The sequence below is a fragment of the Mustelus asterias genome, chromosome 7, assembly GCF_964213995.1.
Source record: "Mustelus asterias chromosome 7, sMusAst1.hap1.1, whole genome shotgun sequence".
Classification (NCBI taxonomy): Eukaryota; Metazoa; Chordata; class Chondrichthyes; order Carcharhiniformes; family Triakidae; genus Mustelus; species Mustelus asterias.
The window spans coordinates 55839298-55859185 of NC_135807.1; the positions used below are offsets into that span (position 1 = coordinate 55839298).

General features: G+C 42.7%; 1 protein-coding gene across 1 annotated transcript in view; it reads right to left on the bottom strand.

Moving 5' to 3' along the window:
- The window catches only part of greb1l (GREB1 like retinoic acid receptor coactivator), a 139176-nt gene that overhangs the window by 16051 nt on the left and 103237 nt on the right, over positions 1–19888 (bottom strand). The window contains exons 24-30 of the mRNA XM_078216079.1: positions 17468–17570; positions 16437–16592; positions 15047–15189; positions 12945–13106; positions 8853–9057; positions 6372–6537; positions 4567–4794 (exon numbers count right to left, since the gene is read on the bottom strand). Of these exons, the coding sequence (XP_078072205.1) occupies positions 4567–4794; positions 6372–6537; positions 8853–9057; positions 12945–13106; positions 15047–15189; positions 16437–16592; positions 17468–17570 (1163 nt within the window). The remainder of the gene's footprint in view (positions 1–4566; positions 4795–6371; positions 6538–8852; positions 9058–12944; positions 13107–15046; positions 15190–16436; positions 16593–17467; positions 17571–19888) is intronic.

Genomic DNA, 19888 nt, shown 5'->3' on the forward strand with positions numbered 1-19888 from the left:
TCTTCCACTGGCTAAAGGATTTCAATTATCAAGATGGCAAACCTATTCCAACTTTTTTCCATTATTCCTGACAGTGGCATTTTTTTAGAATTCAAAGACAAAGGGGCTGAAATGCAACCAATGGGCTTTTAAAATGACGGTGGGACTCAAATCTGGGATTCCGGCACCTAGATGTCTCGGCTTTGTTGGCACAATTGAAGAAATGGGTATTTCAAACCTTCAGCAATTTTAATTGAGTTGGGCTGGTTTTGGAAGGCGGTATTCATTACACCAGCACAGAGATGTCATGGACCACTGTTTACAGTCAGGAAACATAGAACATAGAACAGTACAGCACAGAACAGGCCCTTCAGCCCACGATGTTGTGCCGAGCTTTATCTGAAACCAAGATCAAGCTATCCCACTCCCTATCATCCTGGTGTGCTCCATGTGCCTATCCAATAACCGCTTAAATGTTTCTAAAGTGTCTGACTCCACTATCACTGCATGCAATCCATTCCACACCCCAACCACTCTCTGCGTAAAGAACCTACCTCTGATATCCTTCCTATATCTCCCACCACGAACCCTATAGTTATGCCCCCTTGTAATAGCTCCATCCACCCGAGGAAATAGTCTTTGAACGTTCACTCTATCTATCCCCTTCATCATTTTATAAACCTCTATTAAGTCTCCCCTCAGCCTCCTCCGCTCCAGAGAGAACAGCCCTAGCTCCCTCAACCTCTCCTCATAAGACCTACCCTCCAAACCAGGCAGCATCCTGGTAAATCTCCTCTGCACTCTTTCCAGCGCTTCCACATCCTTCTTATAGTGAGGTGACCAGAACTGCACACAATATTCCAAATGTGGTCTCACCAAGGTCCTGTACAGTTGCAGCATAACCCCACGGCTCTTAAACTCCAACCCCCTGTTAATAAAAGCTAACACACTATAGGCCTTCTTCACAGCTCTATCCACTTGAGTGGCAACCTTTAGAGATCTGTGGATATGGACCCCAAGATCTCTCTGTTCCTCCACAGTCTTCAGAACCCTACCTTTGACCCTGTAATCCACATTTAAATTAGTCCTACCAAAATGAATCACCTCACATTTATCAGGGTTAAACTCCATTTGCCATTTTTCAGCCCAGCTTTGCATCCTATCTATGTCTCTTTGCAGCCTACAACAGCCCTCCACCTCATCCACTACTCCCCCAATCTTGGTGTCATCAGCAAATTTACTGATCCACCCTTCAGCTCCCTCCTCTAAGTCATTAATAAAAATCACAAAGAGCAGAGGACCAAGCACTGATCTCTGTGGCACTCCGCTAGCAACCTGCCTCCAATCCGAAAATTTTCCATCCACCACCACCCTCTGTCTTCGATCAGACAGCCAGTTACCTATCCAATCGGCCAACTTTCCCTCTATCCCACACCTCCTCAAAGAACAAAGAGAACAAAGAACAAAGAACAGTACAGCACAGGAAACAGGCCCTTTGGCCCTCCAAGCCTGTGCCGCTCCTTGGTCCAACTAGACCAATCGTTTGTATCCCTCCATTCCCAGGCTGCTCATGTGACTGTCCAGGTAAGTCTTAAACGATGTCAGCGTGCCTGCCTCCACCACCCTACTTGGCAGCGCATTCCAGGCCCCCACCATCCTCTGTGTAAAAAACGTCCCTCTGATATCTGAGTTATACTTCGCCCCTCTCAGCTTGAGCCCGTGACCCCTCGTGATCGTCACCTCCGACCTGGGAAAAAGCTTCCCACTGTTCACCCTATCTATACCCTTCATAATCTTGTACACCTCTATTAGATCTCTCCTCATTCTCCGTCTTTCCAAGGAGAACAACCCCAGTCTACCCAATCTCTCCTCATAGCTAAGACCCTCCATACCAGGCAACATCCTGGTAAACCTTCTCTGCACTCTCTCTAACACCTCCATGTCCTTCTGGTAGTGCGGCGACCAGAACTGGACGCAGTACTCCAAATGTGGCCTAACCAGCGTTCTATACAGCTGCATCATCAGACTCCAGCTTTTATACTCTATACCCCCTCCAATAAAGGCAAGCATACCATATGCCTTCTTCACCACCTTCTCCACCTGTGTTGCCACCTTCAAGGATTTGTGGACTTGCACACCTAGGTCCCTCTGTGTTTCTATACTCCTGATGACTCTGCCATTTATTGTATAACTCCTCCCTACATTATTTCTTCCAAAATGCATCACTTCGCATTTATCCGGATTAAACTCCATCTGCCACCTCTCCGCCCAATTTTCCAGCCTATATATATCCTGCTGTATTGCCTGACAATGCTCTTCGCTATCCGCAATTCCAGCCATCTTCGTGTCATCTGCAAACTTGCTGATTACACCAGTTACACCTTCTTCCAAATCATTTATATATATCACTTTCATCATAAGCCGACCATGGGGGACTTTATCAAATGCCTTACTAAATTCCATGCATATGACATCAACTGCCGTACCTTCATCAACACACTTAGTTACCTCCTCAAAAAATTCTATCAAATTTGTGAGGCACGACTTGCCCTTCACGAATCCATGCTGACTATCCCGGATTAATCCGCATCTTTCTAAATGGTCGTAAATCCCATCCCTGAGGACCTTTTCCATCAATTTACCAACCACCAAAGTAAGACTAACCGGTCTATAATTACCAGGGTCATTTCTATTCCCATTCTTAAACAGAGGAACAACATTCGTCATTCTCCAGTCCTCTGGCACCATCCCCGTGGACAGTGATGACCCAAAGATCAAAGCCAAAGGCTCTGCAATCTCATCCCTTGCCTCCCAAAGAATCCTAGGATACATTTCATCAGGCCCAGGGGACTTATCGACCTTCAGTTTATTCAAAACTGCCAGGACATCCTCCCTCCGAACATCTATTTCCTCCAGCCTATGAGCCTGTAACACCTTCTCTTCCTCAAAAACATGGCCCCTCTCCTTGGTGAACACTGAAGAAAAGTATTCATTCATCACCTCGCCTATCTCTACTGACTCCATACACAAGTTCCCACTACTGTCCTTGACCGGCCCTAACCTCACCCTGGTCATTCTTTTATTCCTCACATAAGAGTAAAAAGCCTTGGGGTTTCATATGAAAGGTGAGCTCAACTTCATGTCGTAATGAAATGCTTTATTTTGAATAGGTGAGTTAACATTAAACAATGTGGTTGCTAGGTTGTCACCTAGTGCAGAAAAGATTTACTAGGATGCTATCAGGATTTGATGGTTTGAGTTATAGGGAGAGGCTGGATACACTGGGACTTTTTTCTCTGGAGTGTAGAAGGCTGAGGGGTGATCTTATAGAGGTCTATAAAATAATGAGGGGCACAGATCAGCTAGATAGTCAATATCTTTTCCCAAAGGTAAGGGAGTCTAAAACTAGAGGGCATAGGTTTAAGGTGAGAGGGGAGAGATACAAAAGGGTTCAGAGGGGCAATTTTTTCACACAGAGGGTGGTGAGTGTCTGGAACAAGTTGCCAGAGATTGTAGTAAAGGCCGGTACAATTTTGTCTTTTAAAAAGCAATTAGACAGTTACATGGGTAAGATGGATATAGAGGGATATGGGCTTGGGACTAGCTTTGGGGTTTAAAAAAAAGGGCGGCATGTACAAGTTGGGCCAAAGGGTCTGTTTCCATGCTGTAAACCTCTATGATGCTATGACCTCTGACATCTGGCAATGGAATGAACAGCATTGTGAAAGTGGAAAAGTCTTTAGATGTATTCAAGTACGTTACCCACTGGATAAATGCTATTCTGCATTGAATCACAGTGAAATCCAGAGAAAATGATGTGAATGTACCCATAGTGTTAAATATTTCCTTGAAGTTTAACTTAGCCATCTATTTGGCTGATTCAAAGTTTTGAAACGGCCAGGTGGCAGAGCTGAACTACGAATATAGTGGAAGCTCAGCTAACTGTCAAAGCTTTGATGGATGGCTGAGCTTCAGGCTGTCTTCAAAGGCTTTAAGGGATTCAGCTCAGGTGGGCTTGCTGACCGAGTTGTTCAATGAAATCTCACTGCATGCTTGGCTGAATTATAAACCTACTATTGAAATCAGCTTAACAGGGGTGTGGACACAGCTGGCCAGTGGAATGTGAGCTTGGTTATTTCCTTGAACTTAATCAAGTGCTTGCTTTAGACAATTATGGTCTAGAGGCACTCACGAACAAGCACAATTAACTCTGCTGCTCTTTTATGAAATCGCTGCCAAACTCCAAACTTCACTACCTACTACTTTTGCGACGTGCAGACGGATCTCATAGCCGTTACAAGCCATGTAACTTAAAACAACCAACTGAATTCCAATATAAAATGCCAAAACTTAGCTGCACAATGAATAAGCATTAATGATTAGGAAACATTGAATCCTGAAAATGTAAAGACCCTAATCTAATGATCGATGCGTCATTTTATTCCACTCTATCATTTTTTATATTTTTGTATTTTACTCAAACAATAGTTGACTGTAAAACATATCTCCAATATCCCCTTGGTTGTGACAGAAGTTAATTTTAAATTAATAAATCTTTGATGAAATTCCATCTCTGTAAAAACTTACCTGTTCAGATCATACTGTACATTCTGCGTGAGATCAACATTCAACAATATAAAATCGTGTATGTGACAGCGAGAGAATGGTGCCCTCAGTTTGGTAGCATTCAGCTTGCTGTTCCATTTTTGAATTCCACAGAGCGCATAATGAGTAATCTTTGGTGTGGCCTCAATGTGCAGCATTATGGTCTTCAAGGAAACATTCTTTGTGGAAACTGCGGGCTCCTTTGTTTCACTATTTAAAAGAACTGTTGGTCAATTGCTTATACAGGGCTATTTCATTCCACATATCCACATTCTTAATCCCACAGCAGCCTTTGCAATGAATTAATCTAAATTTCATCTCATTGCAATCTCTGAATTCTTGCTATTCATAAAGTGGCTGCAGTATTTGCTTAAATAATAATGATTGCAGTTGAAAGTAATTCATCGTATGTAAACTTGTTTTAGATGTTTCAGAGAGAAGCAAGAAAGTGCTTACATAAGGGCAAATCCTCAACGTTCCTTTATATATGTCACACTATTGACAGAATTTAATGCTGACTCTGAGGCAGGTTTGGTGGCGAGGAATTTAATCAGGCCAGGGAGGCTTCTGGATGGTCTATCTGCCCTGCCACCAATTGAGTTCCTTAGGAGGGCATTAATTCCCGCTATTCTGCCATTGCTGGTAATCAATCAGCGGTGTGTGGAGCAATTACTAAATGGGGAGCCTGAGAAACAAACCCGATCATGTTTTCTTGTTGGGTCTCAGGGGTAGGCACTTGTTGCCTAATCGAGGGACGCAGAATGAGTAAGGGACAAGAGATGCTGAAAGCCACTACCATGTCCTTGCTGCCGTACCCCCACACCATCTACACCCTGTGAACCCCACTCCTTAAAAACAATTTTTTTGCCCAGGCTTTTGGTCATCTACTTTAATATCTTCTTATGTTGCTTGGTGTCAAATTATGCCTCAGAATGCTTCTGTGAAGCACCTTGAGGTGTTTTATTACAATAAAGACAGTATATAAATATAAGTTATGACAGTTGTTATTATTTAGTTCTACAATATTTAACCTAGGGATGTTTGACATTGGATTCCTGAAACAGAAAACATTCTCTCATTCCCAGCAACAATTCTCTCCTTGATTAGAATCATAGAATCCCGACAGTGCAGAAGGAGGCCATTCGGCCCATCGAGCCTGCACCATAAACAATCCTACTCAGGCCCTAAACCCACGTTACCCCGTAACCCCATATATTTACCCTGCTAATCCTGCTGACCCTAAGGGGCAATTTAGCATAACCAATCAACCTAACCTGCACATCTTTGGGCTGTGGGAGGAAACCGGAGCACCCGGAGGAAACCCACGCAGACACAGGGAGAATGTGCAAATAGACTCCACATAGTGACCCAAGGCCAGAATTGAACCCGGGTCCCTGGCGCTGTGAGGCAGCAGTGCTAACCAGTGTCACCGTGCCACCCTTACCAAATTGAAAAAAATATATAATTGAGATACTGACTCAAAGATCTCAAATTCTGTATAGTGTGAATTAATGCAGATTTACACTTCTGCTACTGTACTGATTTTGTAACAAAAACAAATTCTGCCAGTGTTTAGGGAGCTCTAACCTAATACTGTGCCAGTGTAAATTACTGGTTCAACTAAGGGAACATATTCCAGCAAGGGAATGAGAATATCAGCATGGGATGTCACATATTCTAGAATCTATGCTACACTTGTCACTTCAGAATGAACCTCAGAGTAAAGAAACAATTGGCAAAATAAATCTACTGCACAATTAAGGCAGTGCTGTATCTGCCTTTCTTACCTGCTTGGTTCTGTTATATTATGAACATTCCAAAGGACACAAGAATCATCTATGACAAGTATAAATGGCCAGACGCACTGTCGCTTGACCCCTATCTCTTCTTGACGGTTTCGTTCCAATTCCAAGTTGTGGTATGAAAGTTCTTTGATTAGAAAATGGGCAGCACCTGAAGAGGACAAAAAGGTTATAAAATGGATTACTCCATTTATGAACCTGATGTTCTGGAAAATTGCAGGAAAAGGGTACTTAATAAGATTCACTTTGCTCTTGGTTCAAAGTGTGATATTAAATGGAAAAATAAATGAGTCATAATTTGGAAAAATGTAGCTGTACACTTTTCTCATTCCAAATTCATAGGATCTGATTGCTGTTAGTTTAGTAAATCTTCACCCTTTGATTAATGTTGATCTTCATTGAAACAGTAATATTTTCTCTGGTGAATTGGAGATAGGAGATGGGAAAAATTGGACAGCGTTTCCATTTGTAGAAAATTTAAGAAGGCTGCTGCTTTGCAGCATCAATGCCTCCCAAAAAGGACCATTTTGAGTCCAGGCCGGAATAAGACACTTTTTGGGGCTAGATTTGTGGCTGGATCGAAGGTGGGTAGGGTTGAAAATGAGCTCCACGGGCCCATTAAGAGCCTAATTTTCAAGATGGCTTCCATGTTCTAGCAGCAACAGGGGCCAGTTTGGTGCAGAGACATCCACAGGCCCACCGCCACTGCCACCTCCCACCCCCCCAGCACTCTCTGTTACCCTGGAGGGGGGGTAGCCCCCATAGTGATGGCCTTACTGCTGAATCTATTTTTTAATTAAATATTTTTAAAAGTTGGAGACAGGATGCCTCCATTTTGAAGTGTTCTCTCTCTTTCACTTACCACCCATTGCAGCCTACTGCTCTTTTCAAGCTGGAAGGCTTTCGATTTGCCCTCGAGCTTTGAGCACCTGCATGTCATCCTTAATTGGATTCAGAACCTGTCTCCATACCAACTAAGGGGCACGTCGTGAAAATTCCAATGAGTGACAGCTTTCCCCCACTCCACCCCAACCCCTCCTAACCACCCAGGGAGGATTTGAGACCTGAAAACAGATCCAATCTCTGCCCTGCCCCAATATCCAGCCTTTGGAGTGAGATTAAGCCTCCCTCAACTTGTGCTCCAATACAGGTTTGATTCTGAAATCTTATAAAATGTCCCCCCATGGCCAATCAGACAAGAGTGTCTGTGCTACTTCTTGCATTTGGCTGGCGAATCTGAAGGCTCACTATTTCCTGTCATCATATCTCTGGGGAACTTTTGTTTTCCATTACTTAGTTTTTCCCCATGTTTTCTGAAAAAAGGTCAAGTTGAACGGTATAGGCTCCTGAGATTTTGCAGTTAGAAAGATAACAAAAACACAAATGACCTATGGGGACAGGCACAACATCACAACAAAAGATGCTGCTGCTTGCAAAACTGAAACCAACCACGAAAAACAACACAACTGAATTTCTTTTAATGGGAACAGCAGTGAGATATTGCCACTGTCGGTAAAAAAGAATGGAGGCAATAGAACAACAAAGAACACAGAAAAGTACAGCACAGGAACAGGCCCTTTGGCCCTCCAAGCCTGCACCGATCATGATGCCTGCCTAAACTAAACCATATGCACTAATGGAGTGCGTATCCTTCCATTCCCATCCTATTCATGTATTAGTCTAGTTGCCCCTTAAATGCCGCTATCGTACCTGCTCGCACCAGGTTCCCGGGCAACGCGTTCCAGACATTCACCACCCTCTGTGTAAAAAAACTTGCCTCGCGCATCTCCTCTAAACTTTTCCCCATGCGCCTTAAAACTTTGTTCCCTCGTATTTGACTTTTCTACCCTAGGAAAGAACATCTGACTATCCACTCTGTCCATTCGACTCATAATCTTGTAAACCTCTCAACCTCACCCCCCTCAACCTCCGTCTTTCTAGTGAGAACAAACCAAGTTTATCCAACCTCTCCTCATAGCTAATAGGGGAGATTCATGTAGGTTTTACAAACAAAAAGCTCTCAAAGGAGCATTACCTTTACCATCCTTTCAAATTTAGCAGTGGACCATCCTGAAGTATATAGAGAATAAACAAATAAAGAATTATTTGATTTACATGCTGAATGCAGAAATATGATAAATATTTTATGTTTAGATATCTCGTACCACATTTGGTAATGGTGGTTTACCATAAATTCTTTGGGGGAGGAAAATTCAACCCTTAGCTTTAATGGAAAATTTACATGAGTGAATAAAATCTCCCATAAACATATACTCACGGAATATTTGTCTACTTTGATAGCTAAAAGTCCAACTTCAATGCGGGAAATGTATAAATGAAATTGCATAGAAACCAACATGTGCAAAATTACTCCCAAGTTACGCAGTGTTTGTCATTCAGTAATCTTGTGTAACACCTACTGCTCACTCCAGCATAAGCAGAAAACATAACGCAGGGTTTACTTACCCACCCCTGCATCATTGAACATGGCTGGTAATACCAACATAATATGGTTGGGCCAGTATTTTCGATAGAGGGGCATTTCAAACTCTTTAACCACAAGGATGTGAAGGTGGTTTGCACCCTCTATTGCATGGTACAGGTTCAGAAGCCCATGCTCGTGTCGTCCTGTAGTAGGTGTAAAGATAGGACTCTTCACTGATTTTGGATTCTGCCAAAACAAATGATCGGAAACAATGCTAAATATTGTAATTCTGTCACGTAAGTAGTATAACAGAAGAGCCCATGCATAATATAAACTTACTAATATTCTGCATTTGAAATTGGTAAGTTGTTCATACTTATTAAGACAATTTATAGACAACATTGATATTTTTCTGACACACCAATTACTTTGGCCCTAATATTCAGAGAGGAAGCTGTTTAGTGTTCAGGGAATCCATAGGAATGGAGTTCTCTCAGCTATTGCCAAATGTAGTGGAAGGAACTGGTCATATTTCTTGTCTCCGTTTCCAGGACACAGCCAGCAATGGAGAGGCTGACTGGCTGCTGGTGAGATAGGTCTCTGCACCAGGCTTCAGCCAAAGAGGAAACAGGAGGGAAAGGCTAGAGGGACAGGAACCAGAGGCCAGGGCAGGGAGACTAGCGGCCAGTGTCGTGGGAGACTGGATGGTGTATGGTAGTGGGGGTCAGTTCAGTGGAGACCAGAATGAGGAACCGCAATGGAGGGGGATTGGAAGCTGCAGCCAGGGAGCACAGAGTAGGGAGAGATCAGGACGGGCAGCTTCAGGGTACATTATGGTTTTGATGGAGATCAGATCACTTAGGTTAGTGGTTGAGGTCCAATCACCGGGGCGGAGTCCAAAACAGTAAGAAGTTTAACAACACCAGGTTAAAGTCCAACAGGTTTATTTGGTAGCTTTTGCTACCAAATAAACCTGTTGGACTTTAACCTGGTGTTGTTAAACTTCTTACTGTGTTTACCCCAGTCCAACGCCGGCATCTCCACATCATGGAGTCCAAAACAGCAGGGGAGAGAGGGAAATGAGAAGCAGATTTGCTTGGTTGGCCAGGGGGAATACTCCTGCTCCAACTGACCCACAAGCAGTGCTATAAAAGCACTTACGTGCTGGATCCAGCAGTCCCCGTCTCCCTTTGGCTGCCAGTTTTTCCGGGGTCCAAGCAATTCAGTTGGCCAGAGTTAAATCTAAAATGGAGGTGCATACTGAGGCATGTTGCCATATTATAATGGTTAAATACCTGCCTCCTACGAGCAGGTTGGTTGCCCAATCTCAATCTTACTTCAGTTAAAACCAGAAGCGAATGAGCTGGTGCTGGGTGGTTTAGGTTCAGGTTTGAGATTTTTTAATATCCTACTTGAATGTAACCTCTTTTCTTTGGGAGTTAAACCGCTCATCTTTTTCTCAAGCTCAATGATAAGGTTTAACTTTCAGTCCATATTCTCCATGCACCACAATGTGACTTTATACCAAACCTGGGGCAGTTGACTGCAGGTTGAACAAGGTGCCAAAAAGTATACATTAGGAAAAACAATATAAGAGACAAAGAAAATAGGAGCAGGAGTAGGCCATTTGACCCATTGACCCTCTGTCATTCAATGTGATCATGGCTGATGCTCTATCTCAATGCTCTCGCTTTCTCCTATAGCCCTTGATGCCTGTAGTGTCTAGAAACCTGTCTATTCTAAATGGCCTACCCTATATCCTGCGATTGTGACCCTGGTTCTAGACTCCCCAAGCAGGGGGGAACATCATCTCTGCATCCAGTCTGTCCAGCCCTGTCAGAATTTTATATGTTTCAATGAAATCCATTCTTATTCTTCTAAACTTCAGTGAATACAGGTCTAGTCAACCCAATCTTTCTTCATTTGGCAATCCTACCATCTTAGGAATCAGTCTGGTAAGATATCTCCTGAGGTTTAAATAATTTAACTCCTTATGAGCCATTATTTATTTGTCTTCAGCATTTTGAACAACTGTATATGCTTCAATCATAACAAATAACTTCACTTTTAAGAAGCACTCACTAAAAGGATCAATGTGCAGTAATTGTCAAAACATGACAACAAATCCAAGTAATGGGATTACAAGCCAAAATCAAAAGTGCAAGTTTAATCCTGCATAAGGCTAAATTTAGAATACTGTTCAATTTTCATGCTCCTTAACTTAAAAAGGACATGGATGGATCAGAAAGAATTCAAAGTAGAGTGATAGGAATGGTATTACAATATAAATACTGACTTCAATTTCACAAAACTGAACTGGTCTTCTTAGAATTGAATGAAGAAAGATTGGGTCGAGTATACCTGTATTCACTGAAGTTTAGAAGAATAAGAGTGGATTTCATTGAAACAAATAAAATTCTGACAGGGCTGGACAGACTGGATGCAGAGATGATGTTTCCCCCCACCCGGGGAATCTAGAACCGGGGTCACGATCTCAGGATACGGGGTAGGTCATTTAGAATGTGCATGAACAAGATTAGTTTGCAGGTGCAGCAGGTAATTAAGAAGGCAAATGGAATTTTGTCCTTCATTGCTAGAGGGATGGAGTTTAAAAACAAGGAGGTTACCTTGCAGCTGCATAAGGTGCTGTTGAGGCCTCACCTGGAGTACTATGTACAGTTTTGGTCTCCTTACTTGAGAAAGCATATACTGGCACTGGAGGGGGTGCAGAGGAGATTTACTAGGTTGATTCTGGAGTTGAGAGGGTTGGCTTATGAGGAGAGACTGAATAGACTGGAACTATACTCATTGGAATTCAGAAGAATGAAGGGAGATCTTGTAGAAACATATAAGATTATGAAGGGAATAGATAAGATAGATGCAGGGAGGTTGTTTCTATTGCAGATGAAACTAGAACTAGGGGGCATGGCCTCAAAATATGGGGGAGCAGATTTAGGACTGATTTGAGGAGGAACTTCTTCACCCAAAGGGTTGTGAATCTGTGGAATTCCCTGCTCAGTGAAGCAGTTGAGGCTACCTCATTGAATGTTTTTAAGGCAAGGATAGATACATTTTTGAACAATAAAGGAATTAAGGGTTATGGTGAGCGGGTGGGTAAGTGGAGCTGAGTCCACAAAAAGATCAGCCATGATCTTATTGAATGGCGGAGCAGGCTCGAGGGGCCAGATGGCCTACTCCTGCTCCTAGTTCTTATGTTCTTATGTGCTTAAGAAAACGTGACAAAGGAATCTGGTCTATTTATTTAAAATAATGAAAGATTATTAAACTAATGCAAAAAGATATCGGCGGGAATTCTCCGGCTGTTCATGACAGCGCGATTCTCCAGTGCCACCAACAGCGCACCCCTACCCGTGGGTTTCTTGGCGGCGTGGGGTAACATCAACGGGAAATCCCACTGACAGCGACGGGACCAGAGAATCCCATCAGGAGTGAACGGCACGCTGCCTTCCACCGCCAGGAAACATGCAACTGGGAGGCTGGAAAATCTCACCCATCATCTTAATCTTACTTTCATGTGATATTTTTACTAAATCTTGGTCAGACTCCCTCAAAGTACAAATTGTTATTTTGTTTAACTTTAGATGTCAGTCCTAATTCAGTTGTGAGCATCCTCACCTCTCGGTCAGCAAGTTGTAGCGTCAGACTCTACTCTAGAGACTTCAGGACACAATCCAGGCTGACACTTTGGTGCAGCACTGAGAGAGTGCTGTACTGTCAAAGGTGTCATCTTTTTGCATGGGTCATTAAACCAAGGTCTTAGTCTATCCTCTTAAGTGGACATAAGAACTAGCTTGGCACTATTCAAAGAGACTTCTGATCAATATTTATCTCTCAAACTTCACAATAATAGATCATCTGGCTATTACCACATTTCTGTTTATGGGACCTTACCATGCTCAAATTGGCTGCAGCAGTTCCCTGTATTAAAGCAATGGCTATACTTCAACATTACTCAATTGGCTGAAAAGCGCTTTGGGACGTTCCAAAGTAAAGGAAGGCGCTATCTAGATGGAAGTGCTTTCCTTTCCTTCACAACAGTAATGTTTTCAATCTGTTATCAAAATAACTTCAGCTCAAAGTAAAGTTTTTAAGGTGCTCCTAAGGTTGCTAACCTTATCTGTGACAAGAGGCAGACGCATACTTTCCAGATGTTTCCCCTGCTGGCTGAAGACAAAATGCTGCTCCTTTGACTTGGGGATAATAAAATGAAGTTGCACTTCCTCTCCCAACATGGAGGAAGAAAATGTAAATGCATGTAGCGTGGAATCAGACACCTGAAACATAATTAAATCATGGATTCAATCTCACCAATGAAGTTTGTACATAGAGTTATGAAATTGGTAACCCTAGATACCATTGCAGTGAACTCTGACATAAACACATCAGTCATTTGCACTAAATAATATGTGATGAGTTATGACTTAATTTTAGAAAATGATGAAAAAGGAACATTAGAATTAAAAAGTTTTAAAAAGATAGAAGTGAGTAATGCAGGTAAAGGTAATGGAAAGAGTAGGCTGGAGTTGTACAGGTAGAAAGTGAGCAGTGAATTAAATTATTAACTAAAGGGGCAGTTGGAGAGCAAGTGGATGCAAATCATAGCTCAATGGACATGTTGAATTAACACTAGCGTAAACCTTACAGTGGATTGTACCAGCAAATTTGACAGGAATAAACAAGAAGAACCAAGTGAGACTGGTCAATCATAATCATAAGGACCTTTGAATGACCTTATGGAGGATCTTCATAGCTGGTGAGAAAAGGGAAGACCAAAAGTTCTGGTGGTCAATAAAGCACCTTCTGGCAATTGCACAAGTAGGCTCACAACTTCACAGTGTGATGTCCCGATTAACCGAGCGACCCAACTAGAGCTACATTCAATAGGGAGACCAAGACACTAAAACAGCTGTTGCATTGTGAGTGATTATAGCCTGATAAGCATTTCATTCAACAGAAGATGATGTGTGGTGTGTGAGCAGCTGCATTTTCCTCTTTGTTTGGCAACCTGTGGTGGCTGCTCAATGCAGAATTGTGGTGGTGTTGTATCTGTTGGAAAGGCAAATCTATGGAGTTATTATCCAGGATCCATAGTACATTTTATAACTCCTTTATAACCTTGCACTTATTTATGCTTGTGTAACAGGGTCTTCTGCAGAAGGTGGCGATCATTTGGGAGAGCACTGAGCAAGGGAAATGGTCAACCACTTGGTTGGTGTTGTTGGCTGAGGGGTGGAGTCAGATGCCATGAGACAAGGGAAACAGCAGCAAGGACAAGTCTACAACTTGTGAGTGGTAGTGTGGCAGGAGCTAAGGCCATGAATAGGTCTTGAAAAGTCCCTGAGGGTGCCTAAAGAGCTATAGAAGAGAAAATGGAGACCTAGTCAGACTGATTGGCAGCACTCCTGAATTTGAGAAGACTTGAATTTGAGAAGAGGACAGCAAGACTGCAGCCAGGAGCTGGAGCAGAAGTTCAAGACTGGTGAGTCACCGTGTTGAGGAGCTGAGGCTATGAATTGGGCAGAGATCTGGAGTATCGGTGGCTGGGCCAAAAGCATGGAGCTCACTTCCTAACAGCACTAGAGATGTGGACCACAGTGGTTCAGGAAAACTGTGCACCACCACCTTCTCGATAGCAATTAGGAATGGGCAATAATTGCTAGTCTAGCCAACAACCACACGCCATGAATGAATAAACAAAAAAATATTCTTTGCAAATAATTTGTTCCTTGAAGTTAAGCTTTCCCTTGAGAGTTTATATAGCTTTGATGCCGGTGGTAAAAAGGAACTTTTTTTTATCCTTTGTATTGTCCATGTGCTTAAATCGCACGTTACACTAAGCAAATGCTTTTTAAAATCACACAAGTTATAGGCCAGATTTATGATAAGGAAGTTACTGAATGGAGGCAAATGAGTTCATTCATAAAGAGGAATGAATGGTGATGTAACCTGTGTGACTCTTACGAGATTCCAATGAGTGGTTTACGCAGTGACATTAGTAAAGTTGTATGAACAGTTGGTCAAGCCGAATGATGGAGAATAAGGACTGCTCTGTATGTTCACTAACTTAAAAGAGGGAAGAAAATATACATATTTTATTAAATTAAATGAGGCAAGTAACATTATGATACAATGGGTAAACGAAACATTCATTAAGCATGCAGAAAACTGGCCCACCAGGTTTAAAGAAACTAAAATACCCATATCCAGTTCTGACCTGTGTGGCAGGATTGAAGTCGATGTAATGATGGCAGTGCTCACAATGATGGAATGTGTTGTATGCAGCATACTTAGTTAACATAATAGAGACTGTCTCTCGTTTTGCCGATCCTTCATTTGGACTGCGTTCTTCCGCACTTTCTGGAAAATGCAGAACTTCTCATTATCAGCTACAACATACAAAAACTAAAAATAATTCACAAAAAAATCTTACATGTGACAGCAAGGAAATTGCAGATATTTAAATATCCTGATGAACGAATATAGCATCGCCACTTTTACTAAACTGAACTTCAAAGTAGATGAACCGTGAGGCACAACTGATGTAACATTCCTCTGTGCACCATTTCAAAGAAGCTGGTGATACATTGATTTTTGCATGAGTTGAAGGTTGGGATTTTCTGCTCCCGCTTTCATTGGGCAGGTTCGGCGACTGGAGCAGAAAATCTCACGAGATGACCAAATTGTGTTTCATGCCAATAAACAAGCATTGTTCCCCTCCCCCACCAGTAATGTCACACATTTCCCAATGTTCAATGTCAGAAACATCTCTTCCATGCATTAGCATATCATTAACAGGCTTCTATACCTGAATCATTCCCATTTAACCAAGCCATTAAATTATGCTAAACCTGTACGGAGCACTAGTTTCGCTCTAGCTGGAGTACTGTTGCAATTCTGGGCACCATCCAGGGAGAACATGAAGGCATGGGAGATAATGCAGAAGAAATTTAGAGACTGTTTCCACAGATGAGGGAACACAATCACATGGATAGATTGGAAAAGTCGAGTTGTTCTTGTTAGAGCATCTTAGTTTGGTGTAGTTTATTTATTAGTATCACATGTAGGCTTACATTAACATTGCAATCAAGTTACTGTGAAAATCCCCATCGAAGACTAAGAGGAGATATGATAGATCATGAATGGTTTAGCTGGAGTAAATAAAGAGAAGATGCTTCCTATTGCTCAATGGTTTATAATGAGAGGGCACAGATTTATGATGATTGGTCAAAGAGCCAGACCAGAGGTGATGTGACATTACACACCAACCAATTAGGATTTGGGATGCACTGCCTGATAGGGTAGTGGATACAGATTTAATTGCGGCCTTCAGAAAGGAGTTGGATAAATACTTGATGGAGAAAGAAATCGCAGGAGTATGGGAAAAAAGCAGCGACCTTAACTAATTGGATGGTGCTTCGAAAGAACTAGCACAGATCCATTGGGCCAAATGTTCTCCTGTGTTGTACTAGTTCATGGTTCTATGAATTGCACCTGTGAAGAATCTTAATTCAAGAAGATACAAATTAATTTTTATTTCTATGTTGCCACAATAAACACGTTATTTCCAGCAGTTGCAGTATCATGTAAAAATAAGCTCTGCTGACCTAGCTTAACCTTTGGCAGCTTGTCTGAGTACACAGAACTTATGTGGCGATACTTTGGATCGTGCACTGTGAGGTCAAAGATCATTTTGCTGAAGAGTTCAATGTCAGGCCACTGTGCATTGATTCCCTGCACGTGCTCATTTGCCTCTTTCATCTCTGAAACAAAATGTTCAAAGTTTAGTTCACAAAACTTTTATTACTTACTAAAGGTTAAAGCTTATTTGTCACGAGTAGGCTTACATTAACATCGCAAAGAAGTTACTGAGAAAATCCCCTGGTCGCCACACTCCGGCGCCTGTTCGGGTACATTGAGGGAGAATTTAGCATGGCCAATGCACCTAACCAGCACATCTATCAGACTGTGGGAGGAAACTGGAGCACCCGGGGGAAACCCAAGCAGACACGGGGAGAACGTGCAGACTCTGCACGGACAGTGACCCAAGCCGGGAATCGAACCCGGGTCCCTGGCGCTGTGAAGCAGCAATGCTAACCATTGTTCCACCATATTACCAAATTGTGCGTTTCATAATGTGTGTAGAGTGAAGGAATACAATATGTCAATCTCGGGAGCACGAACGGTGCTCAGCTACACAAACGAATAACTACTGGCTATCCTGCTTTCTAGTCTCTACATCCTTTCAACTATCTAGAATGGTTTTACATCTTATCATCTGAGAGCAGGTGGTACATAACAGTAAGGTTTGGAAGCTTACTAAAAGAGTCAATAAAGAACATTTTTATTGTCATTCTGATTCAATTCTGTAATGAAGCAAATCTCACAAACTTAACTGGGTGCAATGTTTTTAAAACCTTTATGTGACACTGCTGTGTTTCACACTAAGCATTAGGGGGTTGGAAGCATGCTTGATAAATATGTTCCATCATGTAAAGGCAGCTACATTATATAGATATATCAGGGTATTCCTTAAGTATGAAGAATAATCACAGATAGGTCTAAAGGGCATGCAAGAGCTAAAGAAAATGTAACACTACATAAACCTTATACTTACCAAAATATCAACAGCACCTACCCTCATTAATTTCCTCTTCATTGTATACATCAACCTCTAGAAGTCTTATTAACATACGAAAAAGAATACGAAGGAACTGTAAGTATGCACCTGTCTTCCCAACCTGTAAAATAAAATTCTAATTAAATCTTTCCAAAACCACCAACAAATCTGAAGAATAAACGGTATTGAAATTTCCAATGCTGAGGAATTTCTGAAGCTGGCAAAATAAAGGCAATGGCAGCATTTGAAAAAATTGAACTTTCAGTTTAAGTTGTATGTTTTATTTTTGTAAACAAATTTATAAATATTGAGGAAGACGAGTTGCTGCCAAACAGAATGGAAGTGGGTATGTTACAGACTCAAAACTGTCTTTATCAATAAAATAACCAGGGTATGGATGATACTAAGCAAGTGTAATGTTATTAACTTATATTTCTCATTGGAAATAACAGAATACAAACAGTCAGTAAATAACATATAAACTTCCATGATTCACCAACAACGTGGGCCAGGATTTTACCAGCTCCACCATAGGGCCCCTGGAGTAGAGGTTCAATGCTGTAGTGATTTGTAGAGTCATTGGTTTCCTTCCCAGTACAAGGAGCCACTGGCCATCCTGCAGTAGAGCATGCAGGTTGGTATTTGCGTCCCTACACATCCTTTGCCTTTCGGACAGGTGGTTGCGATGAGACAAGCCATGAATCTGTGTCATACTGGCCCCTGGTGACCATCCCCAGTACCTGGTCCTGCTTCAGGTCATGCCCATGTTGGACTTCTAGCCTCTGCTCAACTAGGCCAGTTCCATCCTTCTTCAGTACCATTCCTCCTCCACCTAAGGCTCCAAGAACACTGTGTGGATGAGACCCATTTCACTTCCACAAACTCAAGTCTGTCCTGCAGTAGAGACCTAGCCTTCAACAAAAACCTTGCACCTGTGGATGAATGGGCTCTTTCACAGATGCTCAACTCCAGGACCCTGAAGCTCACCCTTGCCTTGTTCAAGCCTCATTGCAAAGAGCCTCATTGGACGCCTGGCAAATGTCCAATCTCTGGAAAACAAGATGAACTTAAAGCCAGACTGGCGGCCTCAGGCAAGGCTAGGGCATGTGCGGTTTGCTTTTTAATCAACACCTCTTGATGCCTAGACGTGTCAACACTGGTGAGTTTCTGCTCCCTGGACCTAGAATACCTGATGTTAAAATGCTGCCCCTACTACCTTCCACAAGGGTTCACTCTCTGTTATCCTGGCAGCAGCTTACATCCCACCCCACGTGACGCAAAGACCTCGCTGGACAAGTAGTCTTGAAACGAAACATCCATCGTGGCCGGGGACGTCAATCAGGCCAAGCTCAAGGTACCACCGACATGTCTCCTGTTCTACCAGAAGCCCAAACATTCTAGACCACTTACACAAATATCAAACATGCCTACCACTCTATTGCCCACCCACACTTTAGCAAATCAGACCACAAGGTTGTGCTCCTGCTTCCGGCTTACAAGCAAAAACTGAAACGGGAGAATCTATTAAAGTCGTGCAATGCTGGTTTGAGGAATTGGATGGTCTCCAATGGGACTGCTTCGAATCAATATTTACAAACTCAGCAACCAACCTCAACAACTATGCCACTACAGTAACTGACTTCATTTGTAAGTGTGTAGAAGACTCTGTGCCAAAGAAGCAATTCCTTGTGTTTCCCAGCCAGAAACCATGGATGAACAGGGATATCCACTGCTTGCTGAAGTCCAGGTCTGAGGCGTTCAGGTCAGGCAACCCTGACCCATACAAGAAAGCCAGGTATGATGTAAGAAGATCCATCAAAGATGCCAAAAGCCAGTACCGGACCAAGCTAGAATCCCAGGCTAGCCACATGGAGTCCCACCGACTCCGCAAGGTCTGCAATACATAACAGGCTACAAGATGAAGACATGTAAAACGGGCATAGAATGCGTTGAGCTCAGCGGAGAGGGATGTATTGGTGCTGACACCAATGCATCCCTCCCCGATGAGCTCAACACATTCTATGCCCGTTTTGGGCAAGAGGTCAATGAGACCATGCCCTCCACCCCGGAAGCCTCGGATGAACCTCTATCCAAGGTCACCATTGCAGACATCAGAGCAGCCTTCTCGAAAGTCAACCCACGGAAAGCGACTGGCCTGATGGGGTCCCGAACAAGCAATCAGATCCTGTGCGGATCAGCTGGCAGGGGTATTCTCAGACATCTTTAACCTCCCTTTACACCAATCTGAGGTCCATATCTGCTTCAAGAAGACGACCATCATCCCGGTACCAAAGAAAGGTCAGGCATCATATGGTGGCTCTGACATCCATCATTATGAAGTGCTTCGAAAGGTTAGTCATGGCACGAATCAATTCCGGTGTCCCAGATTGCCTGGATCCAATACAGTTCCCTCTACTGCCGCAACAGGTCTACAGCATC